A 17,003-nucleotide genomic window follows, 5' to 3' on the forward strand; every position below is an offset into this window, starting at 1 on the left:
CGCCGTCGGAACCGTCACCGCCAGCTCCGGAAAGCACGCCGAGGCCTTGATGCTCTACGAGTTGGCCAAGCTGCGGAGAAGCCGCGCCGTCGCGCTCCCACAGGCGCCACATCGCGGCAGGCTCTGGAGGAGACGCGGGCGCGACCTCTGAAACGGGCGCCAGCGCCGAAGCCCCTGGGAGTTAAAGACGGTCACGGACTCCGCGGCTGTGCACACGGCACCTCCCTCGGGCTACTGCCATGACGTCAGCAGAGCGTCCATCCCGTCCGCGCCGCTCGTACCGCGCAGTGTGCACGCGCGCCGCGGGTCGCCCGGCCGCAGCCACGCAAACGCGCGTTACGGTGCTGCGCAGCCGCGTCCCAACACGCGTCCGCTTTGAGCGCGGAGTCTGAAGCCGAAGCCCCGGTGCGACCGCGACGGCGACCGCTCCGCCTGGGAAGAAGCGCCCCCGCCCCCACCCCCTGGCCGCACCCTTGCAGGCAGAGGGCGCGCGCGCCTCCAAGGTCTCGCTCCTTCCGCGGTGCGCGCAGCGTCTGGTGCGCCGACGCGGGCCCGGCCCGCCTGCTCGGTCGCTAGCTCCGTAGTTCGCTCGGCCCCGCCCACCCGCTCGCTCGCCCGGCCCCGCCCGCCGGCCCTGCCCCGCCCACCCGCCCGCTCGCCCGGCCCCGCCCGCCGGCCCTGCCCCGCCCACCCGCTCGCTCTCCCGGCCCCGCCCATCCGCCCGGCCCCGCCCATCCGCCCGGCCCCGCCTTGCCGCCGCGACGCAGAGGAGCGGGCCCGGCGCGCCCCGCCCCTGCACCCCCTCGCGGCGCGGCGCCGGCGGAAGCATGGAGGGCGAGAGCACGTCGGCCGTGCTCTCCGGCTTTGTGCTCGGCGCGCTCGCTTTCCAGCACCTCAACACCGACTCGGACACGGTGAGCCGCCGGGCGAGGCGGGCTCCGGCGTCGCCTCGGAAGAGGCTCCGCGCACGGGCGCCCCCGCCGCCGTTTCTCGGGTCCCCGCCCACGAGCTTCCCGACGGCGCCCCGCCCTCTCCCGCCTCGGGGCCGGGGACGCCCGGCCGCCGGGTTTCTGGCGGGACGAGCCCCGCCCCCTCTGACCCGTGTCGGTGTCCTCGCCCGACCGGCGTGTCCCGCGCCCCGTTCCGCGTTCCCCGTTCCTCGGTCGCAGCTCACTCGCGAGCGCACGGAGGGTTCCCGGCGCCGGAGGTTTCTGCGCGTTCGCCGGCCGCGGGCCTCTGGGGTTTTCGTGCGGGACGCGCCCCGCGGCCGGCTGCCGCCCGGGAGGGCTTCGCGGGGGCGGTGTGCGCCGGCGGGCGGACCTCTGACTCGGTGCGGGGGCCTCGGGGCGCTCCGGACGCGCCCCTGGGACGGAAGCGCCTCCGTGTCTCCTCCGGTGCGGGCCGCTGGGTAGTGCCTGTGCCGGGCTCGCGGCCCCGCGCCGAGTGGCGAAGCGGGTTCTCAAGGACGGAGCGCGGCTCGGAAACTTGCGAGAAGCCCGGGAAGTCTGAGCCCGAGCAGCCGCGTCCGAGAGTTCCGTCCCGGGCAGAGCCTGCGGTTCGGCGTCTGCTGTCGCAGGGGCCGTTTCTGGGCACAGTCCCCACCAGACTGGGACGCGTGTCGTTCGCGCGCGCAGCCGCAGGGGCTGGGCAGGACCCCCGTCAGGACCGCGCGCGGGGCGGCTCGGCCGTCCGGACCGCTTCGGGGTCAGCGGAGTGCGGGGCCCCTGGGTCTCTGCGGCTTGAAGCGGGAGCCGCCGGCCGTCCGCCGTGTGAGCCGGGCCCGGTCCCGCGTCTTCTCCCGGGGTTTGTGCGCGGCCCCGCGCGGTGGAACTGCGGGGTGTCACCCGGAGACTCCGGTCAAGACTCATCACTGAAACCTTCTCCTTGTGGTTTTCATTAATGGAGGGGAGGGGGCATTCTTGACTCATTAGAACGAAGACAAATACTTTATTGTCTGTTGAGCGTATTGGGTCTTTCAATGTGCCAAGTGAAGTGATTGAAAAACCCCAAATTAAAAGACATCGTTGCTGTTGTGGCAAACGCCTGCATTTTAGAAACGATCAGGACCCACAGCTCCCCGTTTAGAAATCAGGCTGAATTCCAGACCTTTAATACTCTGTACAGGTTTTAATCTGCAGACTCTAACCATTGTGTCGTTTCATAGCTCAGAAGCAGCCACTGGCTTCCAGAATCCAGTCTTTGACTAGTTATTGGGGACGTTCCGTCAAGCTGCTGTTCCCATCTAGGATTTCATTCCTAGAAACGGGAGCCTTCTCTGTCCCCAGGCTGACTGCTCCTCCTCCTCCTCCAAATATTGTGTGTTCGTTTCTGGCCTTAAGCCTTTTGTGTTCCCGGTGAGGTATTTACAGCCTCTCTGCTGTTCCTGTTTCCCGGCTACACTGGAAGTGCACCTGGGCTTGCTTTTGGGTGCCTGGGGCTGTTTCCCACATTTTGTATGCATTGTGAAACACTAGGGAAATATTGGTTAGATAAGTGACTGAGTAGTTAATTCAACCACATTATTCCATATACTGCTTATTTTTATCCTTATAGGAAGGTTTTCTCCTTGGGGAAGTGAAAGGTGAAGCCAAGAATAGTATTACTGATTCCCAAATGGATGATGTTGAAGTTATTTATACAATTGGTGAGTCACTTATTCTGTGTCTCTTGTATTTGGTGATTTATGCTGAACGAACGGGATCAGCATAAATGAGTTTTTAAATTGTTTTAAGAAACAGATAAAGCATGTTAAAGCAGATTTTGTTGCATTCATTTTTCAGTTAAAATTATGACCATGGTCTACTATAAAGCAAGAAAGAGTGTGCGACATAGAATGTATGTAAGACTACCCTGCGGAAAAAGGATGGAATAGCTCCTGTTTATATTTAAGTTGCAGGAAGATGGCCCAGCAAGCAATCCCCCCCCCCAAAAATATAAAACAGTTCAGATAAAAACATAAAATACTGCAGAAAAGTTGGAAGAGAAGAACTGAAAAAATACGGATTAGATCACTGAAAACCCCAAGTAGCTTGCGGAGTGTATTGGGGGAAAGGCCCACCCCCAGAGAGGTTGAGGGATGGGCCTTGGATCACCTGCAGCAGACGGCAGCTTATTTTTTCAGGAAGAAGGGAAAAGGAAACATAAAAATCTGTCGGGGGTTTTCTGATTACCTAATGTGTGATTTTTTTCTAAGCATATATTTTTTTAAAGATTTTACTTATTTATTTGACAGAGATCACAAGTAGGCAGGGAGGCAGGCAGAGAGAGGAGGAAGCAGGCTCTCCGCTGAGCAGAGAGCCCGATGTGGGGCTTGATCCCAGGACCCTGAGACCATGACCTGAGCCGAAGGCAGAGGCCTTAACCCACTGAGCCACCCAGGCGCCCCTCTAAGCATATTTTGAAAAACAAAACTGGGGGTGTGGTTTATAAAAGATGTGGCATGATGACATCAGACTGTCTCATGACCGCTTTCCCATGTTAAGCGAGTCTCTAAGTATCATCGTTGGTAACTGCATTATATTTGCTGTGGGACTTTAGCAGTCCTTTAAATACATTATCCAGTTTTTCATAAATTACACCACAGTGAACATTCTTAAACACTTTTCTACATTGATAATACATAGATTCCTGGGGCTGGTTTTACGGTGTCAGAATGTATGAGCATTTTTAAGGTTCTTGATCTGTATTAGCAAATTGTTTTCCAGAAAGATTGTGTATTAGTTTATAGTCGTGTTTGTCATTTTTTTGTTTGCCACTTTAAAAGGTTAAAAATGGAAGTATATATGTAAATTTACATGTGTATGTAAATGTAGCATATATATTTGAAGTAAGTATGTAAAGTAAATTCATTCTCCTTAGAGTCTCCTCTGCGGCATCCCCTGTTTTACAAGTATCTTTTTGCTCATTAACAATACACAGGTATATAAATGTGTATATATTTATATATATACAAATGGGATTATCCTATACATGGATAAATATTTCCAAGATAAGTATCTCCACTGATACTGTTCTATTAGCGCACAATAGTATCGATGTGTATAATTTGCCCTTCTTTCTAATGGCTCGTATTTACGCTGTATTTACATACCAGCACTTATATAATCAGCTGTGAATGACTTCCTATTTTTTGTTAATACAAAACAGTATAATGATACACATTTTTATAGTGCATATATCTCTATGCTTGAGTCTGTTGGAAAGTCAGATTCCTCATAGACCACTGCCTTTGGAAAAGTCATGCCATTTTAAGATTCCTCCCCAATATGTAAAAGTGCCTGGGTGCACGTACTGTTGCTACCACAAAGTATTATCCAATTTTTAAATCTTTGCCAATTTGATAAATGAAAACAACTTTAATTTGTATTTCTTAATTACAAATGAGGTTGTTTATTTCTTTGGGGGCAGCTTTTGTTTTTGAAAAAGACAGGCCTGATGCATGCTTTGACTATATTTTTGCTAAGCTATTTTGCTTTTTCTTACTGATTTGTAAATTACATTATAATGTGTGGTAATTGGGCTTTTGTCCTGTGTTGCACATGTTTATACAGTTTGTAATTTTACTTTGTTAATGGTGTTTTTTTCAGCTCAGACACAAGCTTTCTTTCTTTTTTTCTTTCTTTTTAAAGATTTATTTATTTGAGGGACAGCTGAGTGACCCAGTTGTTAAGCATCTGCCTTGGGCTCGGGTCATGATCTCAGGGTCCTGGGATCAAGCCCCACACTGGGCTCTCTGCTCCCTGGGGAGCCTTCTTCTCCCTCTCCCTCTGCCTCTGCCTGCTGCTCCCCCTTTTTGTGCTTTCTCTGACAAGTAAATAAATAAAACCTTTTTAAAAAAATAATGATTAAAAAAAAAGATTTATTTATTTAATGGGAGGAGGGGCAGAGGGAGAGAAAATTTTAAGCAGGTTCTACATGGAACCCATGCGGGCTTAAATTTCAGGATCCTGAAATCATGACCTGACCCCAAAACCAAGAGTCCTATGCTTAACCCACTGAGCCACCCAGGTGCCTCCAGACACAAACTTTAAAAGCAAACCCTTGGGGCATTTTTCCCCCTAATTGCAAATGACATGCTGCCCCAGGTAACCAGACATATTTTAAGGAGTTTAAACAACCATTTATTGAACAACTCCATTGTGCTGGGACCAGTGTTAAACTTCAGGGTATTATTAGGCAAGTGCTGTAGGAACACTTAAGTAATTGCTCAGATTATTTTAAAATGTTGGATTACTAGATGACTAACAAATAAAATCCAAGATCTGCAGATTACTACAGTGCTTTGGTTAATGAGATTTTCATCATACACATATTTAGACATACATCAGAGTATGTTTGGTCAGTTATCAGTAACGGACTATTTCTGTTCAGTCTTGTTTTGTTTTTTTCAGACAGGGGTTTATCTGAGGATAACATCCATTTGCTAGGAGAAAATTGTCTAAAGAGGATGGTCACTTTCCTTTTTTTAAATAGACTGAATTGTTTTTATTAATATACACATAAAGTTATTGAGATGATGATTTCATGTAGTTTTCTCTTTAAAGATGGCACTTGCAGGTACAAACATGCAGAGATGTCTCCAGCCTTCAGAAGTTTACTTGAAGAGATTGTTCAATAGCAGTCTGATAACGGCTTTCCTCGTCTAGCTGAAGAGTCACAGATTCTCTGTAATCAAACTGATGTCTTTGGTTTAAGTGGCTAAAAAAATTTCTAGTACTCTGGGTATGATCTGACACACAAATAGGACATGTCACGGAAACTATCTGAAATACGTGGTTGTTGTTAGAATGACCCAGTAAGTGCTGTCTGGTAAGATTTGATTTTTGACACAAGGGACCCCTAAGAGTGGGAAGCCTGGAAGAACTTATATTCTCTTTGTTGTTTTCAAACTAATCTCTGCACCCGGAGTGGGGCTCCGATTCACAGCCCTGAGGTCAGGAGCCACATGCTCTGCCAGCTGAGCCAGCTGGGCGCCCCAGAACTTGTTCTCTTGGCAGGTTGCTGTGTTACCAAGTGTGGATGTTTCACTCCTGTCGTTCTCCAATAATTTTGGAAGATCTGATGGTTTGAACTGCTAGAGGGAACACTATATTCATCTTGATATTTCCTACAAGATTTATAGTGATGTCTTATGCAATAGAATTTTCTCTCTTTTGCACAGTATGTGCAGCTACCAGAATTTAGGTGTATTTTTATTGGCGAGAATAAAACTCGCTTCCTAAAAGACACTGGGTTCTTGTTTCTTAGTCTGGAGCTAGCGCTAACGAATCTTTTATGAAGCGACTACTTGGAATAGTAGAAGATAATCCCTTTAGCTGCTGCTGTTGTCAACTGGGTAAAATTAGAATATAACCTTTTTAGACCTTAACAAAAATAGAGCGACTTTAAATTCATCTCTCGTGTTGCCGTTCATTATGAAACCTGTTTAGAGGGAATGTAGTGTTCAAGTTAAGACTGAGGCGCTGGGTTTGAATTTTGGCCCCACCATTCTCTCTGCCTGTTACCTCATCTTTTAAATGGAAAGAATGATGTAACATCTGTGTCATAGGTTTGTTGTGAGGATTAAATGAGATAATGTTAAAGTACTTCATTTAATATATGCTATTCAAATGAATATTAATGTAATCATAGCAAAAAATTCCTTTTTTCCAGACATCCAGAAATACATTCCATGCTATCAGCTTTTCAGGTAAGTAGTCACAGCAAGTAAATGATCCACTGTGAAAATTACCCTCTGCAAATGAAGTCACTTTTTGTACAAAACATTTTAATTATCAGTTACACATGGTGGTACTGATAAAAATGAAAAGACTTTTTAAAAAATACCTGAAAATCCACTTGTTCATTTCAACCCTGTCTGATAGTTGCTTCTCTGTGTTTGCTATGTGCTTGCATTAGCCGGTCTCCGCTGACTCCCAGCTGCCCGTTCACGGTTGCTTTTCTCACACTTAGTCACCTCACTGCATAGTGTCAGCTCACTGACTCGTTCTCATACAGCAGCAGCCCTTTTTCCAACTCTGTTATTCAGCCTGTTTCATCACTTGTTTTCTCACTTACCACATATCTAATGTCATCTTTTGTCTGTTAACTGGTTAGGTTCTTTATCTAACCTGCTTCCCATTGCCTTCCTACAGTGAAAATTTGTGTTATTAGTCGCACAGATTATAATAGTATTGTAGTTCTAATAGGCTATGGTATTTTTTTAAAAGATTTTATTTATTTATTTATTTATTTACGTGAGAGAGAGCGCGTGAGCATGAGAGGGGAGAGGATGAGAGGGAGAAGCAGGCTCCGTGCTGCTCTGAGCAGGGAGCACGATGCGGGACTCGATCCTGAGACTCCTGGATCAGGACCTGAGCGGAAGGCAGTCGCTTAACTAGCTGAATTACCCAGGCGCCACTAGGCTATGGTATTTTTGAAAACTTTTTATTGAGGTATAACATACATATAGAAAAGTACACACATAAGTGAATTTTCATAAACACCTATAATCACAGCATGGTGTAGTTGTAATGAAATAACTTTATGATTTATATAAACTGTACTTGAAAAATCAGTGTTACTGTCTTATGGTCACACTGTACATACACTGAGGTTGTGTAAGAATGGCAGTGGAGCATACGGTAAGAGTGAAGAAGATCTGTGGTAGGGGATGACAGAAGTCAAGGCCTCTTGTGGTCTTAAACTGCTGCACCAGAAAGAGGGAGATCTTGGATAGTGTTTTGCATACAGTGGACATACAAAAATACTTGCTGAATGAGGGATTCTTGGTGGAGACTCATAAAAAGTACTTCCCTAGGGACTCTTGACCTGCAAAAAGATTAGGAATGAAGAGTGAAAAGGAAAAGTGATTCAGTGTCTACTGGCAACTGCCCTAAATAATTATACCAATTTAATAGAGCCTTAGAATGGAGGAAGCCCGTCTGATCCAGTGATGAGAAACCCATGCCTCAGCCTTTTCGCCTTGTAAGGTAAAGGGGAAGGAGGCATAAGGAGAACCACCAGAAAAGGCTGTCACTCAGTTAAGTTTTCTACACACTTCATTTTTCCTTAGCAAAACATTAGGCCTAAAAAGTTCATGATAGAACCAATGCCGCAGAACTGGTTAGCAGTAGAGCAGAAACTAGAAGAATGAGGATTTCGTCAGTTCTGCTCCCAACAGCATACCATGGTGTCGCTTCCTGTTGAGTAATAGAGTTAAACATGTTAAAGCGTTTTGATACCATACTTCTTGGACTCCCAGCTGGATAAGCTTTAATGCCCACTTTTATGTGCTAATACAGAGGGTGGCAAAGTATGGCCCATTTTTATAGGGCCATCTGGAATAGTTAATGTATTTTTTTAAGGGTTGTTAAAGACAAAAAGAACAACAGAAGAATATGCAGCAGAGACTATGTCCAGCAAAGCCTAAAATATTTACTCTCTGACTCTTTACAGAAAAGTTTGCCAACCCTTTTCTAATAACATTGTTTCTCAAAGGTTTCCATTGAAAAACACCGAATCACTTACCAAGAATCAAGAGGAAACATCTGGAAAACAGTCCACTGAAGCCTAAAACTCAGTCACTTAAAAAATTATGCAGTTTAACATGAATTCTGCACAGTATCATTCTATATAAAAATGTGCCTCTCCTCCCCAGGAATTTCACATAAAATCAGTGTTTGCACAGAGTATATACTATTATCCTGTTGTTTCTTATATCCTGGTGTATTGCCTCATGCCCCAGTTTGAGAAGTGGGAAGTGGACCAGGCTAGAGAAATACAAGAATAAACTCTTGTATTTAGAGTATTCATGTTACAATAACAGATAAAGTGCAGGGATCTGTTTGATCAGTGGAAATCCCCTTTTGATAGCTGGAACACTCCATTTTGTCTATTTTCCCTTTAAAATTTTGGACGGAATATTTTTCATGTAAGTCGTAAATTTAAAAAAAAAATTGCTTATATTTAGAATATATTTTTTTCAGTTTGACATACCTAAATTTTTTCAGTACAGATTAGAACCAGCAGTAAAAGCCTTATTACAGTGAATATTGTTTACAGAGGAGTTTGCATAACGGGTATTTCACCATCATAGAAAAGAATATTGTTGATTTCAGTGAATGTTAAAAGAGGAGAATATTATCTGCAACCCCTATTATTGGAGAAGGAAGAAAGCTGAAAGTAAACACTTTAGAATCTTTTAGAATTATCCTTCCAATTCTTCCTACATCTTTGGCCTTCCAACAGAACAAAGACAACTAAAACAATATCTAAACACCTTGTCCCCCCCACTCAAAAAAACCCCAGAACGACCAGCACCTGAAGTGCTTCTCAACTTAATAGAAGTATAGCTTTTGGAATTAGCAATAAACTTTTTGTTGTTGTGTTTCATTACTCATACGTTCTTTTGTATGTATCAATATTGTAAAAAAAAGTTTTAATAAGCAGATTGTGAATGAATTGTGAACTGGCTATGTAGACTTTAAAACTTTTTATATTTAATGGATAGTTTGTTTTAGGCTTAAGAAAATATGATGCCCAAATTTATTTCTTGAAATTTCTCCATTCCTTTTCCTTTCTTGTTGTTTATGGGCCTCACATTTCTACCACTTTAAGTCTGTTAATTTGAGAAATTTCTGTTACTATTTTTAGAACTTGATCTGACCAGCAAGTGGGTATATGGATTTTGGTTGGGTAAGGAGTAACTAAAATTAAAAGTGCTAGTAAAATCATATTTTTAGCCTATTTGAAATGCTTTTAATTTTGGCTTTTACAGCTTTTATAATTCTTCTGGTGAACTAAATGAGCAAGCACTGAAGAAAATATTATCAAGTGTCAAAAAGGTATTCCCTGACGTACTTTTGTTTGTTTGGTATTACATCTATTATTTTCAGCCTGAAAAACATCTAATACTTTAACAGAATTTTTAAGCAGCAGTTGTCTTCACAATGTCCTATAAGCAGGTGAGGAAAGGCTTGTTGTTCCAGAAATTCAAAGTTGTGCTCTGAGAGCAGACTAGTCATTCCAAGTATTACTGTTGTTCTCCTCCTCAACTATTCTAATTAACATTGATCTCTTCCTCTTCTACATTCCTACCACACACCTTCCCAGCACCATTTATTCTAGGACCTAACTCATTACTGTTATTTTACATAGCTGGAGTTACTAGCACTTTGCTATATAGTACCTCATTTGAACCCTCTACACATACTTGGTGTTAAGACTTGTTGAGTGATCAAAATAGGTTTTTTTTCCCAAATACAAAATGGTGGGGGAAGGAGGGTTCCTTCTTAAAACATTTTGATCTCTGAGTTGAGAATAAAAGTAGACTCAGTAAAAGAAATTTAAAAACCATCCTTTGATGAAAATGTTTTTTTAATATTTACATTTTATTATAAAATTACATTATGTTTTACATTTAAAATGTACCTGTAAAAATTTTTTGGTTTTAAAAAGAAGAGAACTCGTTTTAATTTCCTCAGTTTAAATGTACAGATACAAAACTTAGTTGCTAAAGTCGTCATACACAGATCTCGAAGCAAAGCGGTTGCTTTCATCTTATAATTACCAAGTTCTCAGCAAATGAGATTTATTTTTCCAGTTTAAAAAAATTTAGTAATACTTACAAATTTGTTCAGCAGATGTTACAGTTTATAAAACCATTTCATAGATCTTATTCAGTTTTGAAACCTGCTCTGTGGGGGAGGTGATATCATTTCCATGTAAATTTCAGTTAAAAGTTGTTGGGTTCAGTTTACTTATTTAGCAAACCAAGTACCCAAACAGGATGTTAACTTGTTTTCCTTGACATTTTCTTCATTTAAATTTTGACTGAAAACTAAGATTTTAAAATAGCAAATACCTCTAGGAGCTAGAGGAAGTTAGGAATTTTTTTTCTCTATATTGACTAAAATAGTAGCCATGTAACTGAGTGGACTATAATGTAACTAAATGACTATAAATCAGTTTGCGTACTTTAAAAGTAAAGTGTAGGGATGCCTGGGTGGCTCAGTCCAGTTGGGTGAGTATTTGCTATTTTAAAAATAAAATATTTTAAAAAATAAATAGAAAAAAGAGTAAAGTGTATATTGAAGTTTGTGCTTTGTTTATCTATGCCCCAAATCTTGCTAAATTTAAGAAAGCCATTTGTAAGGCTGTCAACTTTATTGCTTAATTATGATAGTAAGACACAATAATTATAACCATTAAAGTATACACCTGATTATTTTTTTGTATTTTCTCTCAGGCTGTGGTTGGTTGGTACAAATTCCGACGTCATTCAGACCAGATCATGACATTCAGAGAGAGACTTCTTCACAAAAACTTACAAAATCATCTCTCGAGCCAGGAACTTGTTTTCCTGCTGTTAACACCAAGCATAATAACGGAAAGCTGCTCTACTCACCGGCTGGAGCATGCCTTATATAAGCCTCAGAAGGGGTCAGTGTTGGCCAGTCACTGGCTATTTTAAGTTAATAGAAAAATATACCCAATGCTTTCATTTTACTTTTAGCCTCTTACCAAACATTTTCAAATATTGTTGCATTAGATTGTCACAATAACCCTCCAAAGTTGGTCTGCCATGTCTCATAGATGGGAAAATGAAGGTTAGATAAGGAAATTAGAAGCCCGGTATGGAACGTTGACATGTGTTTTGGCACGGAGGATTTGTTATTTCCCACGAGGTAGAGAACTGGTTGCGGAAGGACATGACGTGGAACCAAGCCTAGGTACTCGAGCAGCTTTTCTCTAACTCTGCAAGGAAGCAAGGTCGTTCTTGATGGCCCACCAAAATGAGTTAACACCGGCCCTAGGTTATATAACATTCTCGTGGAATATGAGGATTAAGTAAAAGAATACCAACTAATTTTATTATTCATGAAAGACAGGATAAATCTCAACAGTTCTGCCTATTTTTACATGTTAAAATAGCCATTAAAGTATTACTTTCACACAACTGTCTTACGCAGTGCACATTTCACGGTTTTTAAAAGGCATTTGCCTCAAGTCAATACATTCTATCTCAGGTAAGTGGTTTAGAATGGGGTTTTGTTGTTGTTTTTTAATCTTACAGGGGAAAGGTACTCTGTATATAATATGTGTAAGTTTATATAGGTATGTAATAGGTGGATGCTAATATTTCACTTTAATTTAAATTTTATTTCTTCAGACTTTTTCACAGGATACCGTTAGTGGTGGCCAATCTGGGCATGTCGGAACAGCTGGGTTATAAAACCGCGTCAGGTTCCTGTGAGTCCGCTGGTTTTAGCCGAGCAGTAAAAACACACAGGTGAGGTTCTTCAGCTGCTTTCCCACTAAACTTACTCCTGTTCATGTTTTGAAATTTATTTATTACACAGAATAAAAACGAAAGGAGAACTAATGACCACCTTACACATGTAAACCAGACTGTTTTTACTTTCTCTGTATTTCCTTCTAGCACTTGTCCATTTATAATATACAAAAAAGGAGGGGTGTTTCATATCCTGTGCAAGTCCACATACGTACTCTAAGAATAAACAGCGTCTCAAAATAATTTTCTAAGGCCTCGATTTAGATTATAAAGGCATGAAATTAGACTGAATATTAAATAATGACAAAAATATGAGGCTTTAGCCAAGATTCACTCATACTGTATAGGCTACTGAACTGTAACTTTTTTGTGGGTATTTTTTTTTTTTTTAGATTTTATTTATTTGACAGAGAGATCACAGGTAGGCAGAGTCAGGCAGAGAGAGGGGGTGGGAAGCAGGCTCCCCACTGAGCGGAGAGCCTGACATGGGGCTCGATTCCAGGACCCTGAGGTCATGGCCCGAGCCGAAGCCAGAGGCTTAGCCCAGTGACCCACCCAGGCGCTCCAATTTTTTGTGTTAAGGGAATAATGTCAGAAATTACACTGGGACTATAGAGACTATAGTCCTGGTGGAAACGGAGAGTGGAAACTGAGAATAAGGGACTCAATTTTTATTTACTTTTGTGTCCCCACAAGGATTAACCATTTTTATAGAAACTGAATACCACATTTCATTGATTCTGAGATGCAGAGTTTTACGTCTCAAATTGGGGTATTTTACAAACTATGCCTTAGCTCTTTCCTTTTTTTCCTTTTTGTTATATAAAATAATGTTTCTTTCAATCGGTGATGACTTAAATTCAATAAAATATTTTTAAAATTGACTGGTCCCCAGTCCCCATTGCCAGGAAGGAAACCGTTTTCTTCCCCACCCTCTTTGTCTTTATTTTTACTTACCTTCTTTTGAGTCCTGGCAATAGAACTTAAAAGACTTTGAAGTCTGCTAGTGGGAAGATATATGAACTAAGTTTTCTGATTGATTTTGCTGTGAACAAAGGGGTTGACAAAATGTCCCTACAAAATGAGTAAAAAGAATCTTTTCAACTACGGATATGTGTTTCATTGTGGCATTAAAGTGACTTCTATATATTTGCCTGACAAAATGCTAATTTCTGCAGCTCTGAATTTTTTACAGAAGATGGATCTTTAAAGGAGGTACATAAAATAAATGAAATGTATGCTTCTTTACAAGAGGAATTAAAGGTAAGTTAACATATCAAACACTTAAGGACTACTTCGAGAGTCCTATCAAATCGGTAACTGAGATCTTTAGGGATAACTTGGCATTTGATTAGGGTTGTATTTTTATAGTGGTTTAGGTTCAGTAACAAGACCTCAGTGTCGGTGGCCTACAAAAACTGAAGTTTAGTCTCACTTACATTATATCCTGGCTCCAACTGCACTCTTCTAAGTGCTGTCTTCATTCGGGATCCAGACTGAAAGAGCACCCACATGAGGGCCGTGCTCTTCTCATGACAAGGGAAGAGAGCAAGAGAGCGGAGACATTTCACAACAGCTCTTAAAACTCCTCAGAGCTGGCAGGTCACTTCCACTCACACTTCATTGGCCAGATCATGTATCCCTATTTCATGGCAGTAGATAGGGATACATATAATCCTTTTTGTATATGTATAAATATATATAAATAGAATATATAATTCCTTCCCTAATATATATTATATATAATTCCTTCCCTAAAAAGGGAAGCAGTATTTGAGAACAAAATAATCTACCACCGTGCTAAATTCTATCTCATTGAATCAGCTGGAGAAGTAGACCTCAAGATGGGATTAGACATGTAAGAGATGTATTAGGCCTGAGAAAGATAACAGGGGGGAGGAGCAGGAGCAGGCAGAGAGAGTTGTAATGCTGAGTCTGACACCGGAGATAGGAGACAGACAGGAAGGGGAGGACATTTGGGTAGAGAGAGCTTTAGACTGCAGGGCCAGAGTGGTTTCAGCCAGGTTGCTGAGGACTCCGAGCAAAGCTTTCCTACTGGAATGGATTTGTACTAATAGCCCACTGTGTTCAGCCACTGGTTAAGAGCAGCCTAAAGGAAGCGTTGCTTCAGTAATGGACCCAAAATGATGGTAGCTGGGGCCTTTAGTCAACTAGGCTTCTCCCAGATGGAGATGTGAGTAGTATATTCCATGGCCACCACATTCATCGGTAAGGCAAATTAAGAGAAGTGAGGTTAATACATTTTACACTACTAATATCGCTCACTATTTTTTAATGTGAATGGTAACATGGGAATTTTAGAAAACAGAAACATCCAGAACCCCATCATTGTAACATAACTATTTTCACTTTGCCATATTTTCTAGTTTTTCCCTAATACATAAATGCTTTTACATAGTCGACAGTGATGGAAACTTACGAATTTCTGCCAAGATTTTTATTTAACGCCATGAAGCATTTTTCATTTCAAAAACATTAATAAGCATTTTTGTTACATATTCTTTAGTTCTTTTTAATGGCTATGTATTTCATATAGCAATATATTAGAACTTCTATGTCAAAGTACTAACTTGGCCTAAAACAAGGAATGTAGAGGTATGTTACAGGAACTGTAGACAGAAAACAGCCGAGCTTCAGGAAGGAATTAGTACCTTACTTTTTAGAACTTTTAAATTAGAACTTACTTTTCCCCCTTGTGTCTGCACATTGGCTTCTTGCGTAGTACCTACAGATCTGTTTGTTCATTCACTGGCTAACCAGAGAAAAACATTAAGATCTGTTCAGAAGATTGGGATTTGTCCGCTGGCTATGTGCCCTCTCTGCTTGGGTCAGTTAGGGTGAAAGTTGGTAGAGGGGTTACTGGTAAACTTTTACGACATGGTGCACAAGATGGTGAGAAATGGGCTGGGCAGATAATCCTAAAATGTATCCATTTTAAAACTAAGCGTGAAGAAGTAAAAAAGTAACATTCTAAAACTAGATGCAACAACATATTACCCTATAATTAGAAATTAGTTACTTTTGAAGTATACCAAGAAACATCTTATATAAATTTTTATTATTTCCTTAAAATACATTCCCAAAATGAAATCGTAGAGTCAGAGGGTATTTTAACTAGTACTTTAATAACTGATAAGGCCAGTCTGCTTTTCAAAAGTCATTTCTTACACACTAATTAAAAATCTGTAACAGTTTTTCATAACAAAAAAGTTACTTTTCCTTATTGTTTCTTAATGTTAAATGTTTGCAGTAAATGTGCATCTCTCAAAATACTGTAGTATTTTTTGTTCCAAAGTGACTGAAATTTTTTTTTATTTCTGTGTCTTATCAAGCAGATAACTGGTGTGATAAAGCTGTGTATAAATGGGAAGTTACTACATCTGGAAAACATTTTATAACCTATAAAGCACCATATAAATGCTTGTTGAGTTCCTTCAGAAAATAGCAAAATAAAGTGTTTATAAAGGCTAATAATACTTGATACTGTGTACCACAAAGGATTTCCTATACTTTGTGAACCTAGACTGTAGTACACAACTTGAATTTTATCCATGCCCTTAAATTCTTTTATTTGGCAGAGTATATGCAAGAAAGTAGAACACAGTGAGCGAGCAGTAGAGAAACTACTAAAGGACGTAACTAGATTGAAACGGGAAATTAAAAAAAGAAAACAGGCACAAATTCAAGCAGCACGTAAGTAAAAAGTTCACACATCACTACCTTCTATGCGTTAAAAAAAATTCTCACTGATGTGAATTACGGGTGAGCTGACTACGCTAACTGAGGGTTAGGGTTAAAAATAATTGTTTTGTGAATACTCTTAAATCCTACTGAATAAAGGTATTTGTAGCTAGACTATATTGCTATTAAAAAAATACAACTTAAACTTTCTTTTAGAATATAGTGGTGTACAAATTAGAATTTGGGATTATGCACGCCATTTTTCTCAATTTAGAGGATTTGATGTAACCGTTCAGTTAAAGTCTTTTTAACTTTACTGAAAAACAGATTGCTACAAAAGCTTTGTAGAACAAATATTGTATGTTGAACTGTTGTTTATTTTGTTTAGGAGAGAACATCGAAAAAGACCCTCAGGAGAACATTTTTCTTTGTCAAGCTTTACGGACCTTTTTTCCAGATTGTGAATTTCTTCATTCATGTGTTATCTCCTTGAAAAATAGGCGTATTTCTAAAAGTAGCTGTACTGCCAACCACCAACTCAACGTGATAGACAACTTGACCTTAATGGTAGAATACGCGGACATTCCTGAAGCCAGTGCGGCTAGTGGTGCGCCGCAAATGGTTAAACGTAAAGCTTTAGATCCCGATGATGGTTGGCAGTTCAAGAAGTCACGGCCACTGGAGATACAGAACCAACCATCTAAAACAGATACTGATAGTAGTAATCAAGAAAAAGCATCCACAATGAGCAGCCCTGAAACAGATGAAGACGTTGAAAAAATGAAGGGTTCCGGTGAATATCCACAGTCTCCTACGTTTTGACCCTTTCAAGCCAGAAGGACCTTGTTAATTGGCTGAAGGGTAAAGCCATTTATATTGTTTTTACTATGTTTAGGTATTTGCAGTAATACAGAAGTTCTGGTACATTTATTTTTTAAAGCACTTTATTTTAAAACCATAACCTTTTTTGTCCACCCCCTTCCCCGCCTTTGTTAAAGATTTTAAGTTATTTCTGCACCCAACGTGG

General features: G+C 41.3%; 1 protein-coding gene and 1 pseudogene across 1 annotated transcript; one reads left to right on the forward strand and one right to left on the reverse strand.

Annotated features, from left to right (window-relative positions):
• The first annotated feature begins 824 nt into the window (after positions 1-824).
• LOC111148986 (abraxas 1, BRCA1 A complex subunit) lies at positions 825-16,900 on the forward strand. Its single transcript, XM_022505849.1, has 9 exons — positions 825-914; positions 2,554-2,644; positions 6,652-6,688; positions 9,758-9,824; positions 11,228-11,421; positions 12,152-12,271; positions 13,453-13,537; positions 15,874-15,988; positions 16,365-16,900. The coding sequence occupies exons 1-9, from the start codon at positions 828-830 to the stop codon at positions 16,796-16,798; spliced, it is 1,230 nt and encodes a 409-aa protein (XP_022361557.1). The 5' UTR covers positions 825-827; the 3' UTR covers positions 16,799-16,900.
• Positions 4,905-6,536, reverse strand: LOC111148933 (annotated as a pseudogene).
• Positions 16,901-17,003: the final 103 nt, after the last annotated feature.

The sequence above is a fragment of the Enhydra lutris genome, unplaced genomic scaffold (genome assembly GCF_002288905.1).
Source record: "Enhydra lutris kenyoni isolate GAN:26980312 unplaced genomic scaffold, ASM228890v2 scaffoldscaffold21, whole genome shotgun sequence".
Taxonomy (NCBI): domain Eukaryota; kingdom Metazoa; phylum Chordata; class Mammalia; order Carnivora; family Mustelidae; genus Enhydra; species Enhydra lutris.